Here is a 26,543-nt window from a genome sequence, read left to right as displayed (position 1 = left end):
TTAATAGATTAAGTCTCATCAAGGGATAAAGAACCTATTTGAGCTGCCAAGAGTGGGACTGATTTAGATCCTAAGCAAGATTCTTAAAGGATTATTTATGAAAGTATAATAGAAATAAAAAGCTTACATTGTGGTAATATCAGTAACCATGCTTACTCTCACGTAAGTTTTGACTTATTTCTTATTATTTGCATATTTTACACTGAGACAGTCCATAAGTAAGTTCTGTCAAAGACTGTTAAGCTTCACAAAAGGAATTTAAATTTCTGAAGCCCAGGTATTCTGGTTTATCATCATTAACAATCAAATGTTGTGATAGCATGAGGAAAATATAGTCTGTCTTGTTTTACAGTTTATTACTGATTAGCAAATAATGTGACGTTTGAACAGTCACTATTCATTCATCTTGCTTCCTGTTTAAAGAAATCCTTAACAGAAAACTGATAATGAGAACATAGGAAACAGAAGAACTTATGATCGTAACATTAAGAAAAAAAATTAAAAAGCTCTGGGTGGTGTGATTACGAGAAATTATTTTCTTCTTTATGCTTTTAGATATTTCTTCCAAATGTTCTAACATATACATATACACATATATCGAAATTTTATTAAGAAGGCAACTCTGTAAGAGAAAGCACAATATAGGTAACATGATCCTTACACAGCTTTTCTCAAAATGTAAAAAGCAAGTTTTTACTAACTACAGAATACTACAAGATAAATAATGCTACAACTGTTCAGACTCTAAAATAGTGTGTAGCAGACACAGTGCAACCGACAGACATTTGTTGAATACATTATAATGTTTAAATTATAGTGGAACTTAATACTAAAAAAAAAAGTGTTATCAGAACACAAAGTGTATTTTAAATAAAGCAGGCTAATTATATTAGAAAAACATTACTTCCTTATATACTTTCAAATAAAAGTTTGGGTTAAATCATAAGATGAGTTTATAATATCATGCAGTAATTCAAACTAATGTGGCTCAAAAATGAAGTCATATAAGCTAAGAGATTTTTCTTGAAGTTCAATTTTTTTCTAGGACAACAAATGTCAACCAGTCTGTTTTTATAATAAGCAATTTAACAAAAATGAAAAAAAGGGTAGTAATTAACATGCAATTAATTTTAAGGAGACTGAGGAAGTGCCTGCCAAAAGATTCACAGGCATGCTGGGTGCTCTTCTGCTTTTCACAAACCAATAACTATTATTTTTTCTGACATTTAGTCAAATGTGTTTTATCATATCAAATTTCACAAGATACCTGTGGAAGACAATGTAGGATGTTACTCAGCCAAAATACGTATTAAATAAAAAGTATTAATGTAGAAATTATTCATCTTTACTGTCATTTTAAAATGTTCTAAAATGTAGGTAGAGCTTTTGCTATAAATTTACTTTGTGGTGTAAAATCTACATGGTAATTGGCAGCAGATGAAATATAATGGTACCTAGGCACCTGATTTCTCTGTGTAAATTAAAGGAAATGTAAGTTTTCTGAAGGAAGAAAAACATTACTTTTTAGGTGCCAACCAACACGACTTTAGTTAGCTGTAAGAGCAGATTAATTCATTTTCAGAGTTAGAAAGAAGATTTTCATGCAGAAGATGGAGTCGGAGCCCGACGTGATCTGAAGCAGTACTAATCTGCACAGAGAAAACAATCAGGGATGGCTACATAACCATTCAGAAGCTTGCATTTTCCCCTTACTAACAACCCAGGGCAACTAAACAATGTCCTGCAGTATTTAAAGGACAAACGAGAACCAGTTTAAGCTAGAGGACCGCCCAGCCGCATGCAAAACATACCAACAGAGAATTCACAGCAAGGGGATGGTATTACCTCTTTTATGTAATTCCCTCAGGGGAATATTGTCTCCTCCCCCGTCATAAGGCAAATAAGGGTCGGACGAAGCATCCATGATTAGAATTTTTAAAAAGACGAAAAAGAAAAAGAAAAAGAAAAGCTTGCTAGCTTAAAAAGAAAGTGACATTTCTTCCATCCCTGCTGCAGCAAGCAAGGGAGATGCCATATTTGATGAGGTTGGAACTGTAGTTCGACTCGCTGAAGCAACTGGGTTCTTCCACAGTGGATGATGTCATCAAAGGGAAATTATTGCAGCCTGGTTGCTAGTGGCTACAATCTAGCAAGGCTTAGAGGCGGCACAGCCTTCTTAATCAGGTCCTGCTACGTATGACGATGACTAAGCTCCAAGTATAACACACAAAACTGGTTTGAGAATTTTAAAGCACTCACAATACAGCTTCTGTAGCATCAGTGGTAACTACAGTAAAACAATAGAAACATTATTTCTTTTGGTTTTAAGATAAATATAAACGGGAAAAAGTAATACAGAGATGTAAAAAGGAAATTTTGAATGCAGACAATGCCCTTTTTCATTTCTAATGTAGAAAAATGAGAGCAGCACTCTAGTAAGTTTGTGTGCTTTTACGAGAGAATGTACTAGTTTTATACAGTAATGTCATGTGAGTCATAGCCATAAAAAAACTACAATATGCCAAAGGTTTCTCAAGAAACTTGGTTCTAAGTCTATTAAAAATAAAAAATAGTCTACGACATACAGCAGCCTTTCATTGAGGATTTAAAAACCGAATAACCAAGAGTTGAATAGTGTCTTATCCCACTCACCAATCTCCTCCAGCAGCTTCTTGTTTCCCTTCTTGAAGGAACTAGCTAGTAAGACACTGTAGCTTTTGAGGAGAAAGAAAATTTATCAACATACTAAGTAACTTTACGATTGCGTGTGCGTAAACTACACAAAAAAGAGGTTTACTAAGCAGAGGACCTTCCTATCTCTACTAGCTTCCTATTTATCTTATCTCATAAGGGTTTTGTGTTTTTAAATAACTTTTAGCAAAATGTGTCTCAGAGTGAGGTAGTCAACTTTTCTAGAAATTGTTATAAAATTCAGAAATTGTCTCTTTAATAGAAATTTTTATGAAGTTCAGCCGGGCGCGGTGGCTCACGCCTGTAATCCCAGCACTTTGGGAGGCTGAGGCGGGCGGATCACGAGGTCAGGAGATCGAGACCATCCTGGCTAACATGGTGAAACCCCGTCTCTACTAAAAAATACAAAAAATTAGCCGGGCGCGGTGGCGGGCCCCTGTAGTCCCAGCTACTCGGGAGGCTGAGGCAGGAGAATGGCGTGAACCCCGGGGGCGGAGCTTGCAGTGAGCCGAGATCGCGCCACTGCACTCCAGCCAGGGCGACAGAGCGAGACTCCGTCTCAAAAAAAAAAAAAAAAGAAATTTTTATGAAGTTCAGAAATAAAGCAACTTTCTTGTTTAAAACTGTCATTCAAAAAAAAAAAAAGCCCACAATGCTTATTGAAGATCAGAGTTCAACATTTTATAGCAAACAGAGGATGACTCTGGACTGGGAGATTCTCCTCCTGAAATGCCTGTTACACGGTGTCACTAAACAACAGCAACAACAAAAGGTGTTGTTCATTAGAAGCAATTCCACAGAACTCAAGGGTTCTATAAAGTTTGTTTTCCTAAAGTATTGAATGAGACAACCTCTGAGGTCCACTCGAACTGAAAGTGTTTACATGAAAATTGGGGGTGAGAGAAGGAAAGAGAAAACTCAGAGGGCAGTAGAGAGAAATTCTATTCAATTTGTGGAGTACTAAATTTTACTTATTTGGGGTCTTTTAAACAAACTGTATAGGTTAAATCAAGTTTTTGTATTTTAAATCTCAGATAAACAGAGCTTCTTATAAAATCTCACCTGGAATTTGGGAGATAGGGTTCCAGGAAAGGAATATAGACTAGAATTACTGCCACAGGAATATTCTATCTTATCCTGATTCTAGCTATTAAAATTTATGATAGGATAGTAGATGATTTTTTTCTTTATTTTCTGTATTTTTCAAATATTCTTGGCAATTTTTTCTTCTATGCTCCTTCCTGCACACTGAGCCAATAATTTTTTTTAAACAAGGAAAGCTTTGACAAAGGCTAACTGTACTAAATTAGCTCAATGTAAATTTGGGAGTCTGTGGTTCTTTTATATAAATGTTCTACCACCATATAATTTTTCTAAATATATAAGTGTATGGCATTTATAAAGGATTTTGTTTTTATACCATTCATGTTCTTATATGTCTTTATATAAAAAATGAAAATCTTTCAAATACCGGGAAAAGTTTTCCCGGTATTTGTAGGCACTCTCTTAACTTGTTTTTCCCGATCTACAACTTGATCATAAAGAATGAAAATGACAGTCAGCACTCACTGAAGGGAGAACTCCTCCTGGTAAAATAAATATTGACAATGCTTCATACTGTAAAAGTTTTGTAGCCATATTTGAATTATTTTTAAAGATAAACAATTGTGTGTATATATGTATCTATATAATTATATTTGTATAGAATTAAGTTTAGAATAAGACACATCAAGCCCTTAGCAATTGTTATCACTGAGACATAAGGTAGAGAGGTTGGGGTACATTCAGTGTTTATATAATTCCACACTATTTAAACAAATATATTACTTTTCTAATAATAAACCTAAAAATCTTTAAAACTTCAGAAGTAAACATATCTCTTGTGATTATGGGGTCCACAGCTTCCACTTTCTTCAAGTAAAAGAATCAGTACACAGGTTAAGTCCAATCACAATTTAGAAAAGCACAAGGTAGACTGGAAGGTGTGGCAAAAGAGGACTTTGACAAATAAGAGGACTTTGATAGAGACTTTTTATTACCAGATTAACATACTGAATTACAATCAGGGTGGAGCCCAGATAGAGACAGAGCAGAAGACAAATTCAAGAATTCCTAGGCATAGCTCTGGAAAAATGCTCAGGATGGAATTCTAAAGAACCAAAATCACAAGTAGCACACAGGAAGGCATCAAAATGCAAAAGGAGAAGTTATTTTTACTTTCGAACGCACCCTCGATTGTAATCTCAACTTGATATGGCAATCTGGATAAATCACAACCTCTCTGGGATGTCTCTGTATCTACAAACCAGGAAGGCAGAATAGATAACAATAATATTTTAAGAGTTCTACCTTTAAGCCCCTTATAACAGTAATGATCTGAGAAATCTACAATATTAGAAGTACTTAAATTTTAAAACAATAAAAATAAATTTTAAACAATTTTTTTGCCTTTAGATCTACCAACTCATAGAAAATACAGGAGCAGAGAAACATGTTAAATGATAGCTCAAAATGTAATCAGGAAAAACCAAACTAGGAAACAAATGACCTGTTTTCTTCGACAAATACAATTTAGTAAGGAAAAAGGGAGAGAGGGAAACCTACAGAATTTTTTAAAAAAGACTTAAAAGATACAGCAATACAATTTTTTAAGAAACAATTGGGGAAATGGGAAACACAAGATATTTGATTTTAAGGAATTATTCATATTTTAAAATAATGACCTTTAAAAGAATCTTAATCTTTTAAAAATATACAATATATATGTATATCTACCTATATAAATGACAGTGTTTCAGATTTATTACAACATAATTGAGGGAGTAGAAATGAAACAAAATTGGCTATGAATTGATAATTATTTAAAGTGACCAGGATGAAAAGGTACACAATATTCTTCTCCATACGTTTCAATGTTTTAAAATTTCTTCCATAATGAAAAGATTTTTCATTTGTATTTATTATTTTAGAGACAGGGTCTCACTCCAACGTCCACGCTGTAGTACAGTGGCATGATCATAGCTCACTGAAGCTTTGACCTCCTAGCTCAAGCGATCCTCTCGCCTCAGCCTCCCCAATAGCTGGGGGAATACACACATGTGTGCCACCATGCCTGGCTAATTTTTTAATTTCTTTTGTTGTAGAGACAGGTCTTACAACGTTGTCCAGGCCCACCCAACACTGTCCACTGCACCAAGCCAAAAAGATTTTTAAAAGAATGCTTATAAATACAATCACTTACATGAGATAAACATTAATAAAAAATTACAACCTCTACCCCTCTAATAGAAGCAGGTTAAAAACTGCAGTTTACAATCCATCAGTATGGTTGTAATATGGTTTGGATCTGTATCCTCACCCAAATCTCATGTTGAATTGTAATCCCCAATGTTGGAGGTGGGGCCTGGAGGGAGGTGACTGGATCATGGGGTGGAGCCTACATGAAAGGTTTGGCACCATCCACTTGGTGCTATCTCATTATAGAGTACTCATGAGATCTGGTTCTTTAAAAGTGTGTAGCACCTCCCTCACTGCCCTCCTTGCTCCTGCTCTGGCCATGTAAGACATGCTAGCTTCTCCTTCACCTTCCGCCACGAATGTAAGTTTCCTGAGGCCTCCCCAGAAGACGCTATGCTTCCTGTACAGCGTGCAGAACTGTGAGCCAATTACAACTCTTTTCTTTATAAATTACTCAGTCTCACGTATTTCTTTTTTTTTTTTTTTTTTTGAGACGGAGTCTCGCTCTGTCGCCCAGGCTGGAGTGCAGTGGCGCGATCTCGGCTCACTGCAAACTCCGCCTCCCGGGTTCACGCCATTCTCCTGCCTCAGCCTCTCCGAGTAGCTGGGACTACAGGTGCCCGCCACCACGTCCGGCTAATTTTTTGTATTTTTAGTAGAGACGGGGTTTCACCGTGGTCTCGATCTCCTGACCTCGTGATCCACCCGCCTCGGCCTCCCAAAGTGCTGGGATTACAAGCGTGAGCCACCGCGCCCGGCCCCTCACGTATTTCTTTATAGCATCATGAGAAAGGACTAATACAGGCTGCTTTAAGTTTACATTTGGACACACTATATGGCACTAAACCTTAACACCTTAACTTGCATTGTCAGTCATTCTCCGTATCAAAATGCCACACAATTGGCCCAGGCATGGGGGCTCATGCCTATAATCCTAGCACTCTGGAGGCTGAGGCAGGAGGATCACTTGAAGCCAGGAGTTCAAGACCAGACTGGGCAACATAGGGAGATTCCCGTCTTTACAAGAAATTTTTAAAAATTAGCTGGGCATAGTGGCACATGCCTGTGGTCCTAGCTACTCAGGAGACTGAAGTGGGAGGATCACTTGGGCCCTGGAGGTCAAGGCTGCAGTGAGTCATGATTGCACTACTGCACTTCGGCCTGGGCAACAGAGAAAGACCCCATCTTAGAAACAAAAACAAAAAACATCACACAATGATCAACTTTTCAAAATCAGAACCAAAAACAGCAAACATGTTTTAATGCCTAAACAATTCCTTTTGAAGGAATTTCTCAAATATATTCAGGCATGAACATAAGCTAATATAAAAACTAAGCAAAAAAAGATTTTAAGAGTTCTAAATTTTAGAAATATTTAAATCCAAATATGCCACTATTTACATTAAGTGTAACCAAACTAAATGCTCCAATTAGAAAATAAATGCTACCTAATTGGATTTGAAAGTTTAACTATATAGTTCAAGAGCTTCAACAAAACACACAGATGCAGAAAGACTGAAAGTAAAGAGGATAAAAACAGTATAGTATTCAAACTCTAATCCAAAGAATAATGGGAGTTATATTAATATCAAAGTAGATTGTAAGATAAAAAACTATAATTAGAAATAGAGTTATTTAAAAAAAAGAGTGGTTCAATTCACCAGGAAGATATAACATAATAACATAAGATCAAAGTATATAAAGCAAAAATTGACAGAATGACAAGAAGCAGTAGATAAATGTGCAAATACGGTGAAAATTTTTTAACATATCACTTATCAAATACTTAACAGAAACAAACAAGGAGAATAATCAGTAAAGAAACAGAGTATTTTAATAGATTAACAAACTTTACCTAATGGACATGGAGAGAACACCATAACCAAAAACTTCACATTATGTACTCTTATAGCATACATGGAACATTTACAAAAGTTGACTTTTTTTCTGGGCCACAATGCAAGTTGCAAAAGATTTCAACACACTGAAATTACATAATGCATATTCTCAGACCGCAATGCAATAATGTTATAAATAATTAAAAACAGCCAGAAATTCCTCATGTGTTGGAAATTATAAACTGCACTTCTAAATAACATATAGCCCAAAGTAGGCATCATTATAAAAGTTAAAAATTATTTTTAAATAGTGATAACAAAAAAGGCATATGGCATAGAAATAAAACAATATCTGAAAAAAAATTTATAGCTTTAAATGCACTTAAAGGAAAAGACAGCTTAACTGAGGAGCTAACCATCCACTTCAAGAAATTAGAAAAAAAACTCATCAAAATAAACTCAAAGAAAGTAGAAGGAAATAAGATCAGAAATTAATGAAACAGAAAAGAAATACATAATAGAAAAGAAAAAGGCAAACCAATTCATTGGAAAAACTAATGATTGATAAATCTACAGTGACACAGATTAAGATGGGGGAGGGTACGGGGAGAGAAAGGAGAACGAGAGAGGGTTAGAAGGGAAAGGAGGGAAGGAGAGGAGGGAGTAGGAGAAAGGAAAGGAGACGAAGAATTGGGAAAAAGAGAAGAAAAAGACACATAACCATTATCAAGACGAAAAACCAATAGTACAAAATGGGAAGTCTAGAAATAGACCCTGCTATATATAATGAGCCCTTCATATATATCACAGGTGGCACTGTACAAGAGTGGGTAAAAAATTGTTTTCTAGTAATTGATGTTGGGATAACTGGCTATCTGATATGGTTTGGTTGTTCTGTCCCCTCCAAATCTCATGTTGAAATGTTAGAAGTGGGCTTAGTGGGAGGTGTTTGGTTCATGGAGGTGGACCCTTCATGAATGGCTTGGTGCCCTCACCATGGTAATGAGTAACTTCTTGCTCTGTTAGTTCGCAACAAAGCTGGTTGCTTAAAGGAGCCCAGCATCTCTCTCATGCTGCCTTTCTCACCATGGGACACGCCTGCTTCCACTTCAGCTTCTATCATGATTGGAAGCTTCCTGAGGCCCTCACCAGAAGCAAATGCCAGCACTTCCTTCCTATACAGCCTGCACGACCTCTTTTCTTTCCTTTTTTTTTTTTTTTTCAGACGGAGTCTCACTCTCTCACCCAGCCTGGAGTGCAGTGGCATGATCTTGGCTCACTGCAACCTCCGCCCCCTGGGTTCAAGTGATTCTCCTGCCTCAGCCTCCTGAGTAGCTGGGATTACAGGTGCCCACCACCATGCCTGACTAATTTTTTGTATTTTTAGTAGAGACAGGGTTTTATCATATTGGCCAGGTGGTTTCGAACTCTTGACCTCAGGTGATCCACCCACTTGGGCCTCCCAAAGTGCAGGGATTACAGGCTTGAGCCACCGCACCCAGTCAACCTCTTTTCTTTATAAATTGTCCAGCCTCAAGTATTCCTTTACAGCAATGCAAAACAGACTAACACACTATCTATATGGGAAAAAAATGAACACACTAACACATACACACACACACACATACAAATCAGATGACTACAGAACTAAATGTAAATGGCAAAGCTCTTACAAAATAATATAGAAAAATGTCTTCATAACATCAGGGTAGGGACGTTTTTTAAAATTAAGACACAAAAAGCCTTGGCCATAAAGCAAAAGATTAACACATAGGACCACATTACAACTAAGAATATTTGTTCATAATTTGTCCATTAGAAGAGTGAAATGCACTCCATAGAAGACAGCTGTAACACATTTACCCAACAAAAAGTTTGTGTCTAGAAAATAAAGAACTTCTACAAATCTGTAAGATAGACACTCCAATAGAAAAATGAGCAAATGACCCGAACTGGTACTTTGAAAAGGATTTCCAAATAGACATGAAAAGATGCTACATCTCTTTGACTACAAAGAAAATGCAAATTAAAACCATAATCAAAATCCATACATAGCTAGCACACTGACAAAATCAAAAGTGTGAGAATATCAAGTGGTTAGTGAATGTGAAGCAATGGAAGCTCTCATACATTCTTGGTCTGAATGTATACTGAAACACTACTATGGAAAACATAACCTATGACCCAACAAGTTCACATCCAGGACAAATAAAATTTGTGCACCTAAGGACCTAAGTACCATACAAGTACATGCATAATATTCAAAGTAGCATTGTTAGTAACCACCAAAACCTGTTAGGAGCTTCAAGATCCATCAAAAGTAAAATGAATAGGTAAACTGTAGTAAATTCATTTTTTAAAAAATGATATATAATAGTTTAGAGCAACCACACAGCTACTACCTGCAACAACATGCATCATTCTTGAAAGCCACATTGTGTGAAACCAAGAAACAAAGGCATATATACTATATGATTCCATTTACTTCACTTTCAAAAACAGACAATGCTAAATTATATACTTCTTTTTTCAACACACCATTTCTGGCTTGAATGAATTATATTCTTAAGGATGCATACTTAGATGAGCAAACCATAAAGTAAAGCAAGAAAGTGATTAGACAAAGAGAAAATAGTATTTACCTTCAGAGGGAAAGGAAGGGTTGTGATTAGGGAACAGACGCAGGAGGCTTCTGGAATATGGTTATGCTTTATTTGCTTAACCTGGGTGGGCTACAAAGATGCTTGCTTTGTAATAACTCATTAGACTACACAATTATGTTTTATTCATTTTCGGATGTGTTATGTCACAATTCAAAAGTCAGTTAAAAACATATCCTAAGTATCTCTAATTCTATTAATATCTAATGTGGATTTCTTTTTTTCCCTACCTAAACCCTTCTAGTTTAATCTTATTTACAGTCTCAATCAGTTGTAGGTAACAAATTACATAAGCATCTAAACTGACTTTAATGTGTTCTAAGGTGCTGCTTTTTCCAAGGACTTTCCTCTGTATTTCAGAACTGTGTAAAATAGGTCCATAGACTTCCTATGATTTTATGTATAATCAATCTTCTGTATCCAGGGGTTCTACATCTGTGGTTTCCACCTATGTGGATTCAACCAACTATGGCTTGAAAATATTTGGGGAAAAAATGGATGGTTGTTCTGTACTGAACATGAACAGGCTTCTTTTTCTTGGCATGATTCCCTGGGCAATACAGTAGCACAACTATTTATACAACATTTATATTTCATCAGGTATTATAAGTAATCTACGGACAATTTAAAGCATATAAGAGGATGTGTATAGGTGGTATGTAAATACTATGTCATTTTATACAGAGGACTTGAAAATCCATGCATTTGGGTACCTGAGGGGCTCCTGGAGCCAAACTCTCACAAATACTGAGAAATTACTATATTCACTTCGGCTTATGATTTTTCAGGTTTAGCAGATAACTCCTCCAGCTCTTTTCAACTGAAATTCTTTTTTTTTTGAGACGGAGTCTCGCTTTTTCACCCAGGCTGGAGTGCAGTGGCTCAATCTCGGCTCACTGCAAGCTCCGCCTCCTGGGTTCACGCCATTCTCCTGCCTCAGCCTCTCCGAGTAGCTGGGACTACAGGCGCCCGCCACTACGCCCGGCTAATTTTTTGTATTTTTATTAGAGACGGGGTTTCACCGTGGTCTTGATCTCCTGACCTCGTGATCCGCCCGCCTCGGCCTCCCAAAGTGCTGGGATTACAAGCGTGAGCCACCGCGCCCGGCCTCAACTGAAATTCTTAACCAGAACCACAACACAAAACATTAAGCTTGAAAATTTTCTCAATTCTCCCAAGGACAGTTTGTAGGTAATATTCTACATGCACAGAAGAAAAGTTAATTTGTCACATCATGATATTAGGGTGAGAAAGGTAGAGTGAAGAGGTAATCATTTTAGTTAATGTTCTTTGAAATTTTTTTGAGAAGAAAAATTTTTTTTTGCAGTGCAATGACAATAATTAAGGTGGTAACTGAGGTATAAACCACCAGTTTCTGTATATTATAAAATTAAGCTGATTTCTTTCCAATGACCTTTCTGATGATATCTATCCAGTACTCAATTGACTTTCCACTGGCATCTTAGGCTAATTTTATCAAGGCACCAGTTTATTATTAATACCAACTTCTTTCCTAGTTCATTAGTAACATTCTGAATTACAGCATTTCATAAACTTAGTATGAGTTTGTCTTCCCTAAATGCATTACCTTACTCTTATATAAACACACAAATTTGGGCATTCTCCTACTCCCTTATATAAGTATAATAGGTTAACTAAGTTGCTCTGGCTGAAGCAGTCTCGAGACACAGGTGTAGAAATGTTTACTAAGTAGTTGGCAACAGAATGTGAAGTGTCAAATGTATTAAGAACATGACCCTGCTTAGAATAAATATCAGATGAACTTCAGAATTATTTGTTTATTTCTAAAAATAATTCAGAGTAGAGCATTTAAGAGAGCTTTGACCTTTTCCCAACAAACAGACATTAAATGGTAGCAGCGTTCTGTTAACTTCATTTAAGAATTTCTTATAAAAACTCTACCAAAGATTTACAACGTAACCACCATTCTACACTTTCTAAACCGGCTTAAGAATATACGTTGTCAACTTTGACTTTAGAGTCAAATGTCTTACTCATTAGAATACTACCAATGTTATTGGAAAATGCCAGATAAAACAATAAAACTAAAATCAACTTGTCATCTACTGAAGACAATATGCACACACATAACCTTTGAAACTCTGCAGCAAAGCCAAATTCTCCTAACCAAGAATACTTTTCTTGGAGCTATACCACAACTTTATACTGTTGGAAATTTTTCTGTGCTTATAAATCTACGTACGAGAATACTGTGTTTCCTAAAACACCTTTCTTGGATTGTTTTATTAATGTTTTCTACCAGCAGTTAACATCAAACAAAGAGCTTCATTATTCTTATTCACGGAACCAACTCAACTGTTTTATCAGCACTCAGACTTTATCTTTAGCAACAATTCCACCACTCGTTTTTTTTTTTTTTTAGATAGGGTCTCGCTCTGTCACCCAGGCTGGATGGAGTCCAGTGGCATGATCATGGCTCACTGCAGCCTTAACTTCCCAGCCTCCAGTAACTGTCACATCCCAGCCTCCCAAGTAGCTGGGACTACAGCCGTGCACCACCATGCCCCAGCTGATTTTTATATTTTTTGTAGAGACAAGGCCTTGCCATGTTGCCCAGACTGGTCTCAAGCTTTTGGGCTCAAGCAGTCTGCCTGCTTAGGCCTCCCAAAGTGCTGGGATTATAGGCATGAGCCACCGCGCCCAGCCTTCCACCACTAATTTTCAAAACATCGTATTCACTACACATTAACAGATGTTTTATTTCTGGGAACTGAAAATACATTTGTGTATCTGATTATTATGCAACCATTAAAAATGATTAAGCTCTTGCACCATAAGGCAGTGTTTTATATATTAAAAACTCTCTGCCTTATAAATGGCACTACCAACTGCATGTGCTAGAAATACAGAACATTTGTCTTTAAACTCCCTCATTCTACATCAAAACAACCAGTGTATCTGGCTGATTTTACTCCTAAATCTATTTTGAATCTCTCTACTCTCTATCACTACCTGTAGTCCTAGACACTATAATTTCTTTTCTGAACTATGATGTTTACCTCCATACTCTCACCACCTAACAGTCCATTTGCCCACATGGCCTCTGAATGATCTTTTAAAATTACAAAGATCATATGACTCCCTTGATTAAAAAATCTTCAGTGGTTTCCCACCACTCTTGGGGAAAAGTGCCAAAAACTTTACATGTATTATTTAGACCTTACTTAGCTACCTCTTCACCCTCAGTCCCTCCCTTTCTAGTTGTCATTCTCTACACTCCAGCCATTTTACCTCTAACGCTCCAAGCTCCTTCCCTCTGCCTGCAACTGCACCTGTACAAGCTCCTAGCACCTCCAATGCCCTGCTTCCTTCTTTCACATGCCTGACTTGTATTATTTTTCAGTTCTCATCTTAAATAATACATATTCAATTTTTATTTCCCCACTTATATGTTCTCACATTCATACTTTTTTTTTTTTTTTTTTTGAGATATTCTCACTTTATCACCCAGGCTGGAATGCAGTGGCACCATCTCAGCTTACTGCAACCTCTGCCTCCTGGATTCAAGCGATTCTCATGCCTCAGCCTCCCAAGTAGCTGGGATTACAGGCATGCACCACCACACCTGGCTAATTTTTATATTTTTAGTAGAGACAGGGTTTGGCCATGTTGCCTGGGCTGGTCTCGAACTCCTGGCTTCAAGTGATCCATCTGCCTCGGCCTCCCAAAGTGTTGGGATTATAGGCATAGGCCACTGTGCCTGGCTGACATTCATACTTCTTTACAGCCCTTACCATATCACGGTTGTAACTTTTTTTGTGAGACTGTTTAATAGTACTCTCTATCACTAGAGTATAAGCTCCATAAGAGAAGGACACATTCTTCTTCACTGCTCTATCATTAGCACCTACCAAGATGTCCGGTCCACAAAGGAGTCTAATAATTATTTGCTGAATGAAATACACATAGAATTAAGTCTAGAAAAAAACATATCCAAATAATCAGTTATCTCTGGGTGGTAGGATTATGGGTAGTTTTCATTTTCTACCTTATATTTTTTATCATTTATATTTTCTACAATAAGCACATTTTGCTCTTATTATTTAAAAGTTAACTCTTTCCAACCCATTTTTAAAAATAAACTTCATTTTGGAATAATTTTAGATTTACAAAAGTTGCAAAGATAGTACAGAGATGTCCCAAATACCTCTCATTCAGTTTCCCCAATTGTTAACACGTTACATTTCCATGATACATTTGTCAAAACTAGGAAACTGACATTTGTATATTATTATTAAGTAAACTCCAGACTTTACATAGATTTCAGCACCTTTTCCATGAGTGTCCTCTTTCCATTCCAGGTCCCAGTACAGGATCCACATTGCATTTAGCTAACTTGTCTCCCTAAACTCCTTTGGTCTTAGTTTTTCAGTCTTTCCTAGTTTTCATGATCTTGACTAGTCAGGTATCCTGTAAAAATGTCATCCAGTCTAAGCTCATCAGTTGCTTTTCTTGTGATTAGACTAGGATTATGGGTCTTTGGAAAGACTACCACAAACGTGACATGTTCTTCTTGTCACATATCAAGGGTACATGATATCTATGATATATCACTGGTGATATTAATGTTCACTATTTGGCTAAGATAGTGTTTTCCAGGTTTTTCCCTACTCTATTCTTTGGAAGTAAGTCACTAAGTCTAGCCCACCCTCAAGGGAGGTAGGAATTAAGCTTCTCCTCCATAGAATGGAATGGGTACATAAATTATTTGATGGGAGATTTGTCTCTTTTGCCTCATATTTATTCAATCCTTTATATCAACGTATATCCTTTATATCATATATACGGGATTATTTTATACTTTGAGTTATAATTCACGCTACATTATTTTTGTTGCTCAAATTATTCCAGCTTTGACCCTTGATGTGCCCCCATCCTTTTGTTTTATGAGTACTTCTTCACTCCTGGTACTACAGGACACTCTGGCCACATCTTGTATTTCTACTGTCTCAGTCCTAGACTCTGCCATTTCTCCTAGGCAATCCTACTCATTACTAAGACCTAAAGTTAACCATGTTAAGATTTTTTTTCTTGAGATGGGGTCTTGCTCCATCACCCAGGCTGGAGTGCAGTGGCTGATCTCAGCTAACTGCAGCCTTGACCTCCCCAGGCTCAAGTGATCTTACCATCTCAGCCTCCTGCATATTGAGGACGACAGACAAGCACCACCATGTCCAGCTAATTTTTCTATTTTTTGTAGAGACAGGGTTTCGCCATATTGCCCAGGCTGGTCTCGAATTCCTGGGATCAAGAGATCCACCCACCTCAGCCTCCCAAAGAGTTGGCATTACAGGCGTGAGCTACCACGTCCAGCCAACCATATAAGATTTTTATGAACCCAGGATAATCTATCTGAATGTCATGATGTAGGTAATCTGTTTGATAGCTGCAGAAAGTATAAGTAAGTTTAAAGTTTGGGCACTCAGGCCAAAATTATCATAAAGGATTCTCATATATAATATTAAATAGCAACACTTCCATCATTTCTTCTACCATATTCTTTTATTTTGTTTCCAAAACTAATCTGAGTCAGGTAGGTAGAATAGATATGTTTCCCTTCATTTTTTAGATGAGAAAATCTAAAAGGGTGTGATGATACTGACTAATGTCAGGCAGGTAGCCATTTTCCTCTGTGGTTTTCTCCTGGCTTTCTATTCTATCCCTATTTCCTTCTAGATTACACTACCATTTTGGTGAGCCCTTATGCAACACAGTTTAACAATATAGATAAGTGGCTTATAACCTGCTATTCTACTGAATAACCCACCAGTTTAGTGTCCAGCTAAACCAAAACTTTATATAACTGTATTAGTTCAATAATTTAAAAGGTCTGGGTGCTGTGGCTCACGCCTGTAATTCCAGCATATTGGAAGGCCGAAGGGGGCAGATCATTTGAGGTCAAGAATTCGAGACCAGCCTGGCCAACATAACAAAACCTATCTCTACTGAAAAAAAAAAGTATAAAAACTTAGCTGGGCATGGTGGCACATGCCTGTAGTCCCAGCTACTTGGGAGACTGAGGCACAAGAATCACTTCAACACTCCACCTGGGAGGCGGAGGTTGTAGTGAGTCAAAGTATCGCCAGGGTACTCTAGCCTGAATGACAGAGTGAGACTCTGTCTCAAAAATAATAATTTAAAAGGAAAAAAGACTCCTAAAAGGTATAAAATATGAGCAGTGAATATGTTGAATAGATGACTATTTTACAAAGAAGTAAACTCTTAACAAGCTCCTACTCTATGCATGCCAATATATTAGACATTTGAAAGAAGGAAGGATAAAATAAACAGTATATATGGCTGCCCATTATATATGAATATCCCTTTCCCACAAAATTTGGAAATAGAAAAAAATAAGAATGCTCATCAAGAGTTAAACTATGTAATCAAAATGTAATGGATCAGCTCTAAACAGAACTATGTACAAAGGAAAATAAATTACTTACAAACTAACAAAAATTACTAGGATAATTTTACTGAAAAAAATGTGTTGCTCAATTTAGGAGGAGAGTAGGCTATAAACAAGTAAGACAAATACAGATAAAGTCAAGAATGCAAGCACAATAGAAGCAACACCCAGTTTACAACATATAAGGGGCCCTTAACTTTAACTGAGTAGTAAGCTAAGGCTTACTAAAGGGACTGAGGGCTAATTAAAGAAGCAAAGTACAAGTAGTACTTTAGTACTACTTGGTATTGGAATACTATTAGTATTCTAGACAAAGGACCATATATAAAGACCTGGAAAAATGGACAGCCAGGCACAAGCTCAAACCTAACATTTACAAGGGCCACAGCAATAGTACAACAGAAGGCCCAATTACCATACGGACAAAATATTTAGTTATACATCAAGTTTAAACTATTAATATGTTCTATCCTATATACAAATATACCTCGGAATGACCTGGAAGTTTAAATTCAGTTTTATAATTCTGCAGCCAAATTGCTGATAATTTGGAAAATACTAAAAGTATAAAGAAAAATTATAAATCGCCAAATTCCATCATGAAGAAAAAGCACATTAATTTGGTGTATCTTCCTCCGTTTTTTCTGTGTGTATATATAATATTTGAAGAGAACTGGGAAATCATATATGCAGATTTTACCCTTTTTATATAAACCCTTCACTCTTAAAGTTTTTAAGACAATATAACAAGTCACCTTATTCACATACTCAGTGTGCATTTGGCAGCTAGTTTATCTTAGAATTCTCAAAGTGTGATCAAGTACGGTCGAGACCCAAAAATCTTTCTCAGGGGTCCATGAGGTTAAAAACAACACTTTCAATAATACTAAGATATCCGTGTCAGTTTCCTACTGCTATTGTAACACACTGCCATAAACTTAGTAGCTTAAAACAACACAAATTTATTTTCTTATAGTTCTGGAGACCAGAAGTCTAAGATCAAGGTGTCAGCAGGGCAGTGTTCCTTTTGGAGGCTTCAGGGGAGAATCTATTTCCTCGCCTTTTTTAGCTTCCAAAGGCCACCTTCATTCCTTGGATCCTTTTTCTCACATCACTTGTTTCCATTATCATGTCTGCTACCACTAACTCTGATTCTCCTGCCTCCCTCTTTTAAGATCCCTTGTGATTACATCAGAGATACCCAGATAATCCAGGATAATCACTCCATCTCTAGATATTTAATCACAAAGTCCATTTTATCATGTAAGATAACATATTTACAGGTTTTAGGAATTCGGGTGTGGACAGGGCCATTATTAAGCAGACCATAACATTCTTTGTCTTGTTCACTGTATTGGCCTTTCATTTATAGTACAAAAACAACAGTGAGGAAGACAGCTTGATATCTAGCATAAATCAAAACAGTGGCACCAAAATTTACTAGAAGTTGTTGTACTGGCCAGGCACGGTGGCTCACGCCTGTAATCCCAACACTTTGGGAGGCTGAGGTGGGTGGATCACTTGAGATCAGGAGTTCAAGACTAGCCTGGCCATCTCTACTAAAAAGACAAAAATTAGCCAGGCGTGGTGGTGCACATATGTAATCCCAGCTACTCGGGAGGCCAAAGCACAAGAATTGCTTCAACCCGGGAGGCAGAGGTTGCAGTGAGCCAAGATCATGCCACTGCACTCCAGCCTGGGCAACAAAGCAAGACTCCGTCTCGGAAAAAAAAAAAAAAAGAAAAAAAAGCAGTTGTTATATTTTTCACCACCATGAATTTGCAGAAAACAAAAGCCTGTTTCACTTCCAAATGTTCTTGATAAAACGGTTAAGTATTCATTTTATTAAATCACAACTCTTGAGTACACATCTTTTTAATATTCTGTGTAACAAACTAGAAAGAATGAACAGAACACTTTCACTCACACTGTTGTACAATGGTTCCATCTTGAGGAAAAGCACTTATCTGAATATTTGAGTTGTGAGCTGAATGTTTTTCATGGTACATCATTTTTCTTTGAAAGAAAAACTGACACACTCACTTCAGTTATTTAGGCTAAAGATTTTGCCAGACATTTTCTCAACCTGTCTCTTCAAGTAAGACAACTGACAGTACACTGTTGCCAATAAAAAAATTTGAGCTCTCAAGCAAAAACCACATTTTGGAAAACTTGTATTCACCACTGTGAGCCAGAGAGCTTCCCAACACTTTGGAAGGCCGAGGTGGGAGGATCACTTGAGCCCAGGAGTTCAACATCAGCCTGAGCAACATAGTGAGATACCCCATCTCTACAAAAAAATTAAAAATTAGCTGGGTGTGGTGGTACATGCCTATAGTACCAGCTACTTGGGAGGCTGAGGTGAGAGGATCATTTGAGTCCACGGAGGTTGAGGCTGCAGTGAGCTGTGATCATGCCACTGCACCCCAGCATGGATGACAGAATGAGACCCTGAATTTTTTAAAAAACATTATTTTGAGGCCAGGCACAGTGGTGCATGCCTGTAATCCTAACATTTTGGGAGGCCAAGGCGGGTGGATAACCTGAAGTCAGGAGTTCGAGACCAGCTTGACTAACATGGTGAAACCCCGTCTCTACTAAATACAAAAAATTAGCCAGGGGTGGTGGTGCGTGCCTGTAATCCCAGCTACTTGGGAGGCTGAGGCAGGAGAATCGCTTGAACCTAGGAGGCAGAGGTTGCAGTGAGCAGAGATTGTGCCACTGCACTCCAGCTTGGGTAACGAGAGCAAAACTCTGTCTCAAAAAAAAAAAAAAAAAATATTTTGAATGAAGACTCCTGACTTTGCCCATGGGCACAGCCTTTACTTTTCATTAAGAGGACTTCTGGTGGCTTCGATTCAGTCTTAAATTCAGCTGGGCTGTGTTCTATTGCTAAAGAAAAACTAGCTAAATGTAAATAATATACTCTTTTATAATATAGCTCTGTTATAATTCTAAAATCGCTGTTATCTAATATATATCAAACCTTAGAAAAAATATACATTGATGACCTCCTGAAACTCTCTATACAGTCCATCTATTCGAAGATACTCTAAAATACACCTATGAATCCTGCCAGAACATCACAAATAATCAATGTTTACACTATGTAATAATGGTGTCTTTGTGGAATCTTGTGATTCAAGTAGGAGATATTGAAGAATGTTAATAATAAAAGCCCTGTGAGGCCAGGTGCGGTGGCTCACACCTGTAATCCCAGCACTTTGAAAGGCCAAGGCGGGTAGACTGCTTGAGCCCAGGAGTTGGAGACCAGCCTGGGCAACATGGAAAAACCCCGTCTCTACAAACAAAATACAAAACAATTAGCCAGGCGTGGTGGTGCACACCTGTAGTCCCAGCTACTCAGGAGGCTAAGATGGGAGGATGGCTTGAGCCTGGGAGGCACAGGTTGCAATGAGCTGAGATTGCGCCACTGGGTGTGACAGAGTCAGACCCCTGTCTGGCAAGAGAGCCTGGGCAACAGAGCCAGATCCCATCTCAGAAAAAAAACAAAAAACAAAACAACAACAAAGCCCTGTGAAACTTTACTGCTTACTCCAAGCACATTCCTAAAAATCACTGTTTCATATACTAGATAGTAACCACTTCATAATGTCACTCGGAAATTTATCTTAATATTAGTAATAGGGTGTCTGCTGAACAATTGGTTAGGTTTTCGTTTTATAAACACTTTGCATCATTTAACTGAACAGGTTCTTTTATTTACTTGCTGCTACGAAGTTTAGAGGCAAATTTGTAGTCTCCTCTTAAAAAGTATATTGGTAAATCGGGCGTGGTGGATCGTGCTTATAATCCCACCACTTTGGGAGGCTGAGGCAGGAGGATAGCTTGAGGCCAGGAGTTTGAGACCAGCCTGGTCAACATAGTGAGATCCCATCTCTACACTTTTTAAAGTTAAAAAATAATAAAAAATTTTAAAATGTATATTGGTAACTTTTATTGGTCTCATGTCTACATTTTAGGTCACCTCAAGTTGTTTTCCCTTTGCTTCATCTGTGTCAAATACTTATGCAAATGATTGAATTCTGTTTATCCTTTTAAGTTGCTTTATATCCTTTTTTGGAACGAAGTAGATTATTAGTATATTTCTCACTATAAGTACATTTGTATTATGGTTTTACCTAATGAGATCTAAAACCCTAGTTAATATGAATCCACCTCTTAGAGACAGCTAGTTTCATCTTGATGCCATGTTTCTGCGTTTACAGGAGGAAGGGCTGGACCCTGTATTTGTGTTATGCACCCTCACTCTAGGAGGTGTCTTCACACTAAGAGATGGCCATTCAGCTTCTGGCATTATCACTCTGCATCTACTTTGCCAAGCTTCTTCTTTTGAAATGTCTCGTGTAGGCAGTAGTTATGAATATGCCACCCAGAAGAATATGAGATGAATAAACTTACAAATATTTTGAATAAAGCTCATCTAACGATAGATATTTGAATGAAAATACTGGAATCCCTTGTAATAGCTCAGAAGGTAGCTTAAATTTTAGCAGACGTGGTAGGATCACAACACCTTGACCACGACAGTCCACCTCTGAGCCTCGTCTACTATGTGGTTTTTGAGTTCTGAAGCTCAGAATGTTACATATATAGGAAGTAGAATACAATAATCTATGTAATTTCTCTGGATTCCACTCCCAGTTATCACATGCCCCAAGATTTCCAATAAATCAGAAAACCTCATATTTGCATTTTAGTATTTCCAAAGGTTTTTTATTTTTATTTTGAGACTGGGTTTCACTGTTGCCTAGGCCAGAGTGCAGGGGCTATTCACAGGTGCGATCATAGCACCCCACAGCCTTGAATACCTGGGCTCAAGCAATCCTCTTGCCTCAGCCTCCCAAGCAGCTGGGACTACAGGCACCCAGCTTCCAAGGCTGTTTTTATTTCTAGTTTTTAAAGTTATGTATAGATAGGAAATCAAACACTTAGGAGTGAGCCCTCTCAACTTTTACTCCTCTCACATTTCCCTCTCAGCCTATACATAATCAGAAACCTGGGAGACCCTTGATGTTGTCAAGTAAACATTTCAGATGTGATAAAAAAGGATATAGAAGCCTACATTTTAAACTTACTAGCATAATCACGTTACCAACATAAATTAACTACTGAAAGTTAATTTGCTTAAACATGGCTGATTACAGTTTCTACCCCATCAGTCAATCTCAATAACTTCTCTTACTTCAAGTGAAGATAGTACTATCTATTATAAGAATAATTCTAAAGCTGCACTCATGAACAGTCATGTGCTTCATTTTCAATGAGTCAAGAGCCATATGGTTCTCTTTAATGAATACAACTCTGGCAACAAAATCTTGGCTCTCCCTTCCTGTTACTTGAAATAAAAAAATTTTGCATTTTCCATGGAATCTGAATTATTGACCAAAATGACTCATTCAAATTAGATATATCTAATATAAACACATTGCAGGCCTACTTTTTCAGCTTTTTGCTAGCTGAAATTTCTGACTGATACTACTAGTCATCATTATTCAGAATAACTTTTATTTTTTAATCAGTGTACTCTAGATTGTTTAGCACTCACTCTGAGCAGATTGATTACATTTTTGAGACTAAGTACATAGAGTTACTGTCAAAGCAAGGGCTATGCAACAGATACCTACTGAAGTCAGTAGATTCCAAAGCAGTTTATCTCTGACAAGCTAAATCCTAATCCAGGTGTCATATTTGAGTTCTAGAGCTATAGCTTTTCATTAATACTAGTAGAGATGCTACTGACATCTCATTTGAACGTGAACATAAAAGAAAACTGCTTATGTTGGGGGTACAGAGTCTAACACATCCAAAGCGGAAGTAATCTAGAAGAAAACAGAAACAGCTACTATTTAGTGAGTCCTTATCATAAGCCAGTCACACTGCTAAAGATTCTATATGTATTATTTATCTGTTAAGATCTCTATATGTATTTAATTCTCAGAGCAATCGTTTAAATAGTTTATTATTTAGGAGTTTACTACTATGTTGTATATGGGAATAAACTGAAGTATAAACAGGCTATGTGACTTGCCAAAAGCTAGAGAGAGAATAACTGACAGAACCAGGATGTAAATTCAGGTCACCGACTTGAAAGCCACTGAACATCACGGATTTTCATTCAACACATATTCAAAAGAACACTATCAATACCTTCTGGTAATAGTTATTTTTTGGTATGCTAAAAAGATATGGAGTCACGAAGAATTACTGCTTGACTTACTAACCACTTCCATACTCCCCAGATATTGAGCAGAAACAGAAATAAGTTTTTTCCTCTGAAATCTGCCTTAACCCATACTGAGAGACCTAATGTGAGGCTCCAACTTCTTCCAAGACATTCCCCTCCCTGCTACTGTTAACAGGAGAATATCAGCTATGTTGAAAGAAAGAATATTCACTGTCTTAAAAAAGGACATTCACTGTTCCACATATATAATAATTATCCCTATTGCTGGATCTTCATGCATTATCTTCCCTTTACAACAACCTTCCCAATTCTAAAGGGGTATCAAAATGATATCTTTTTTTGGTGAGATGTAACATTTGGAATCTGTACCACTGAATTTAAAACTCACACAGTTATTTTTGACTGTTACTCCACAACTTACACCTTCAACTACACTAACTTTGAGAAGAGAATCTTTATATAAACTACCAATAGACTGGGCACAGTGGCTCATGCCTGTAATCCCAACACTTTGGGAGGCCAAGGCAAGAGGATCGTTCGAACCTAAAAGTTCAAAACCGGCCTGGGCAACATAGTGAGACCCCATTGCTACAAAAAATTTAAAAAATTAGCTGGGTCTGGTGGTGTGCAACTGTGGTCCTAGCTACTCAGAAGGCTGAGGCACAAGTATCTCTTGAGCCCAGGAGGTAAAGGCTGTGGTTAGCCATCATCGTGCCACCGCACTCCAGACTAGGCAAAAGAGCGAGACTCTGTCTACAAAAAAAGAAAACACCAATGGTTGCCTACACTATAGTCATTACAACTTTATACTTGCTAATTGGGCCTTCCTCTTGTTTGCATGTTAAAGTGCCTAATTTCAGAGAAGGAATCATAATTGTCCTAATCAATCAGTAATCTCATTCCCCTTTGCCAGTTATCAGTCTTGGGATAGGCATGTGACCCAATTACAGCCAGTGACACAAAAGGAAGTCTAATGATAAGGTTCTAGTAAAATTATCCTCCCTGATAAAAGGGCAATACAAGTAGATCCTTTCTGTGGCCTTGCCCCATCCTTACTGCTTGGCACTCTCTCCTATTGAAGGCCATGAGTAAAGACATCACCAGCACTTGACGGCAATGTGGGAAGAAGGAAGGAGTCAGCTCTTCCTGTGTCTTTCTACTTCCTGGAGTTAATTTTCTGCCTCACATAAAGGGCTAAAGAGCTATTTAAACAGAAAAAATGGGTATGCTATTAATTTCACCTAATGTTTCAAATTATGAATATATGTATTTTTCTTGTTTATAATTTTGTCATTAAAATTAGAAAAAAAAATCTGTGATAAAGACAGCAAATGACCGATAACAGCAAAATATTGTATTTTAAATCAGTAAATATCCAAGGGAGCTAGAACTTGAAGTGTCAATATTCTGAAAAGAAGTGAAACAAAGAAAGGTAAAACCCAATAGTCTCAACCATTTTTATTCTTGAGCTATTTCCTGGTGAGAAAATGGTAAGGAAGCAGAAAGGGGTAAAAAGAGGTAAAGTATTCTGAAGTCCCTGCATTTTCCATGAAGTGGTAAAAGTACCAATGCCTAGAACTAATAAATCAAGGATACATGTAATAATCTCTAGGGTAGCCTACTGAACAAAAAATAAGAGAACATAAAACAAGGTATTGAAGGTAACAGAAATAAGGGGAGAGGAAAGAACAGATGTGACAAACAGAAAACAAATAGAGGATGGTCTGAAACCAAACATATTGGTGATTATGTTAAATGCAAACAGACTATAAATCAATAAAAGACAAAAACAAATTTAAAAAACAAAATTCATATATATACTGGGCATTCGCATATGGATAAGACAAATATTTCATGTAACACAGTAGAAAGTCCAGAAACAGATCTACAAAAATATAGCCACTTGATACATGACAAAGATGTCACTGTAGTACACTGGAAAAAGGAAAGTTTTTTCCAACAAATGGTGCGGAGTCAACTAGTTATTCATATGGGAAAAAAATGAATCTGAACTCTTAACCCACATCATATTTAAAAAATTAACTGCAGGTAGGTAGACCTAAATGTGAATACACAAAAATAAAACTTCTAGAACAAAACAGGAGAATATCTTTGTGACCTTGAGGTATGGGAAGACTTGTTAAACAGAACACAAAAAAAACACTAAGAATAAAGGAAAAGTTTTTTTGTTGTTGGTGGTGGTGGTGGTGGTGGTGGTGTTTGTTTGTTTTTTGAGACGGGGTTTTGCTCTGGTGCCTAGCAGGAGTGCAGTGGTGCAATCAAAGCTAATTTTTTTCTTTTGCATTTTTATTGTAGAAACAGAGTCTCGCTTTGTTGCCCAGGTTGGTCTTAAACTCCTGGCCTCGAGCAATCCTCCTGCCTCAGCCTTCCAAAGTGCCGGGATTGCGGGCATAAGCGATTGAGACCGGCTTAGAATAAACGAAAAGATTAGCTGGATTTCATTAGAATTGATGATATCTTCACCAAAAGATTCCTTTAAGAGAGTAAAAAAACATACCACAGAATGAGAGAAGATAACTGCAGTACTGTACATGTATCTGAAAAAGGACTCATAATCAGAATGCATAATGAACTCCTATAAAACAGGGAAAAGGACCGAATAGGTGCTTTAAAAGAGGCCATCTAAAAAGCCAATAAACACACAAAAAGGCATTTAAACTCAAAAATCATCAAGTAAACATAAATTGAAACCAAAATGAGAGACTACTGCAACCACACTAGAATAGCCAATTTTTTAAAAACTGGTATCATGTATAGGTGAAGATGTGGAGTAACTAGAACTCTCACACATTACTAGTAGAAATGTACATGCTACATCCACTTTGGTAGTAGTATCTTTGAATAGGGTAATTGACAAAAAAAAAGAAATGGAAGTATCTCTGATAGTATCTGATAATGCTGAGATATACATATTCTATGATCTAAGCATTCCATTCTGTGATATAAATCATACAGAACTGTGTACATAATGTGCACTAAAACACATGCACATGAAAATTCATAGTGGCACTGCTAGCAATAGCCAAAATCTGGAAAAAAAAAAAACCAAATAATGAAATGTCAATGTAGAATAACTAAATAAATTGAAGCATGTTTACACAATAGGACACTACACCAACAATGAAAATACGTTAACTATTGCTACACACAACAATATAGATGATTTCGAAACGTAAGTAAAAGCCACAGACATAAAAGAGTATACAGTATGAATTCCATATATATAAAGTTTAAATACTTGCAAAACTAATCTAGATAGGAATCAAAATAATATTGAAACTGAAGGTGTAACCAGGAAGCATTCTGAAACTACTGGTAATGTTTTATTTCTTGATTGAGGAGTAGTTATATAATAAATGTTCACTTTGTAGAAACTCATCAATTTGCACACTATGATTTGATGACTGTACACCTCTCTGTATTACATTATATTTAAA

General features: G+C 37.0%; 1 protein-coding gene across 7 annotated transcripts in view; it reads right to left on the bottom strand.

Moving 5' to 3' along the window:
• Nucleotides 1-26,543, bottom strand: part of CLCN3 (chloride voltage-gated channel 3) — a 103,482-nt gene that overhangs the window by 60,500 nt on the left and 16,439 nt on the right. The window contains exon 1 of one of the 7 annotated variants that reach the window (XM_055276394.2): nt 1,846-2,105. The exons of 3 other annotated variants lie outside the window; for them this stretch is intronic. In XM_055276394.2, coding sequence (XP_055132369.1) covers nt 1,846-1,924 — 79 coding nt within the window. In that variant the 5' untranslated portion in view covers nt 1,925-2,105. Of the gene's footprint in view, nt 1-1,845; nt 2,106-26,543 lie in introns of those variants that run through there. 3 more of the 7 variants (XM_055276388.2, XM_055276393.2, XM_063638406.1) reach the window with 3 other exon arrangements.

The sequence above is a fragment of the Symphalangus syndactylus genome, chromosome 4 (genome assembly GCF_028878055.3).
Source record: "Symphalangus syndactylus isolate Jambi chromosome 4, NHGRI_mSymSyn1-v2.1_pri, whole genome shotgun sequence".
In the NCBI taxonomy this organism is placed as follows: domain Eukaryota; kingdom Metazoa; phylum Chordata; class Mammalia; order Primates; family Hylobatidae; genus Symphalangus; species Symphalangus syndactylus.
The sequence above is the reverse complement of the archived record's forward strand: the minus strand, read 5'-3'. Positions and strand labels throughout refer to the sequence as shown.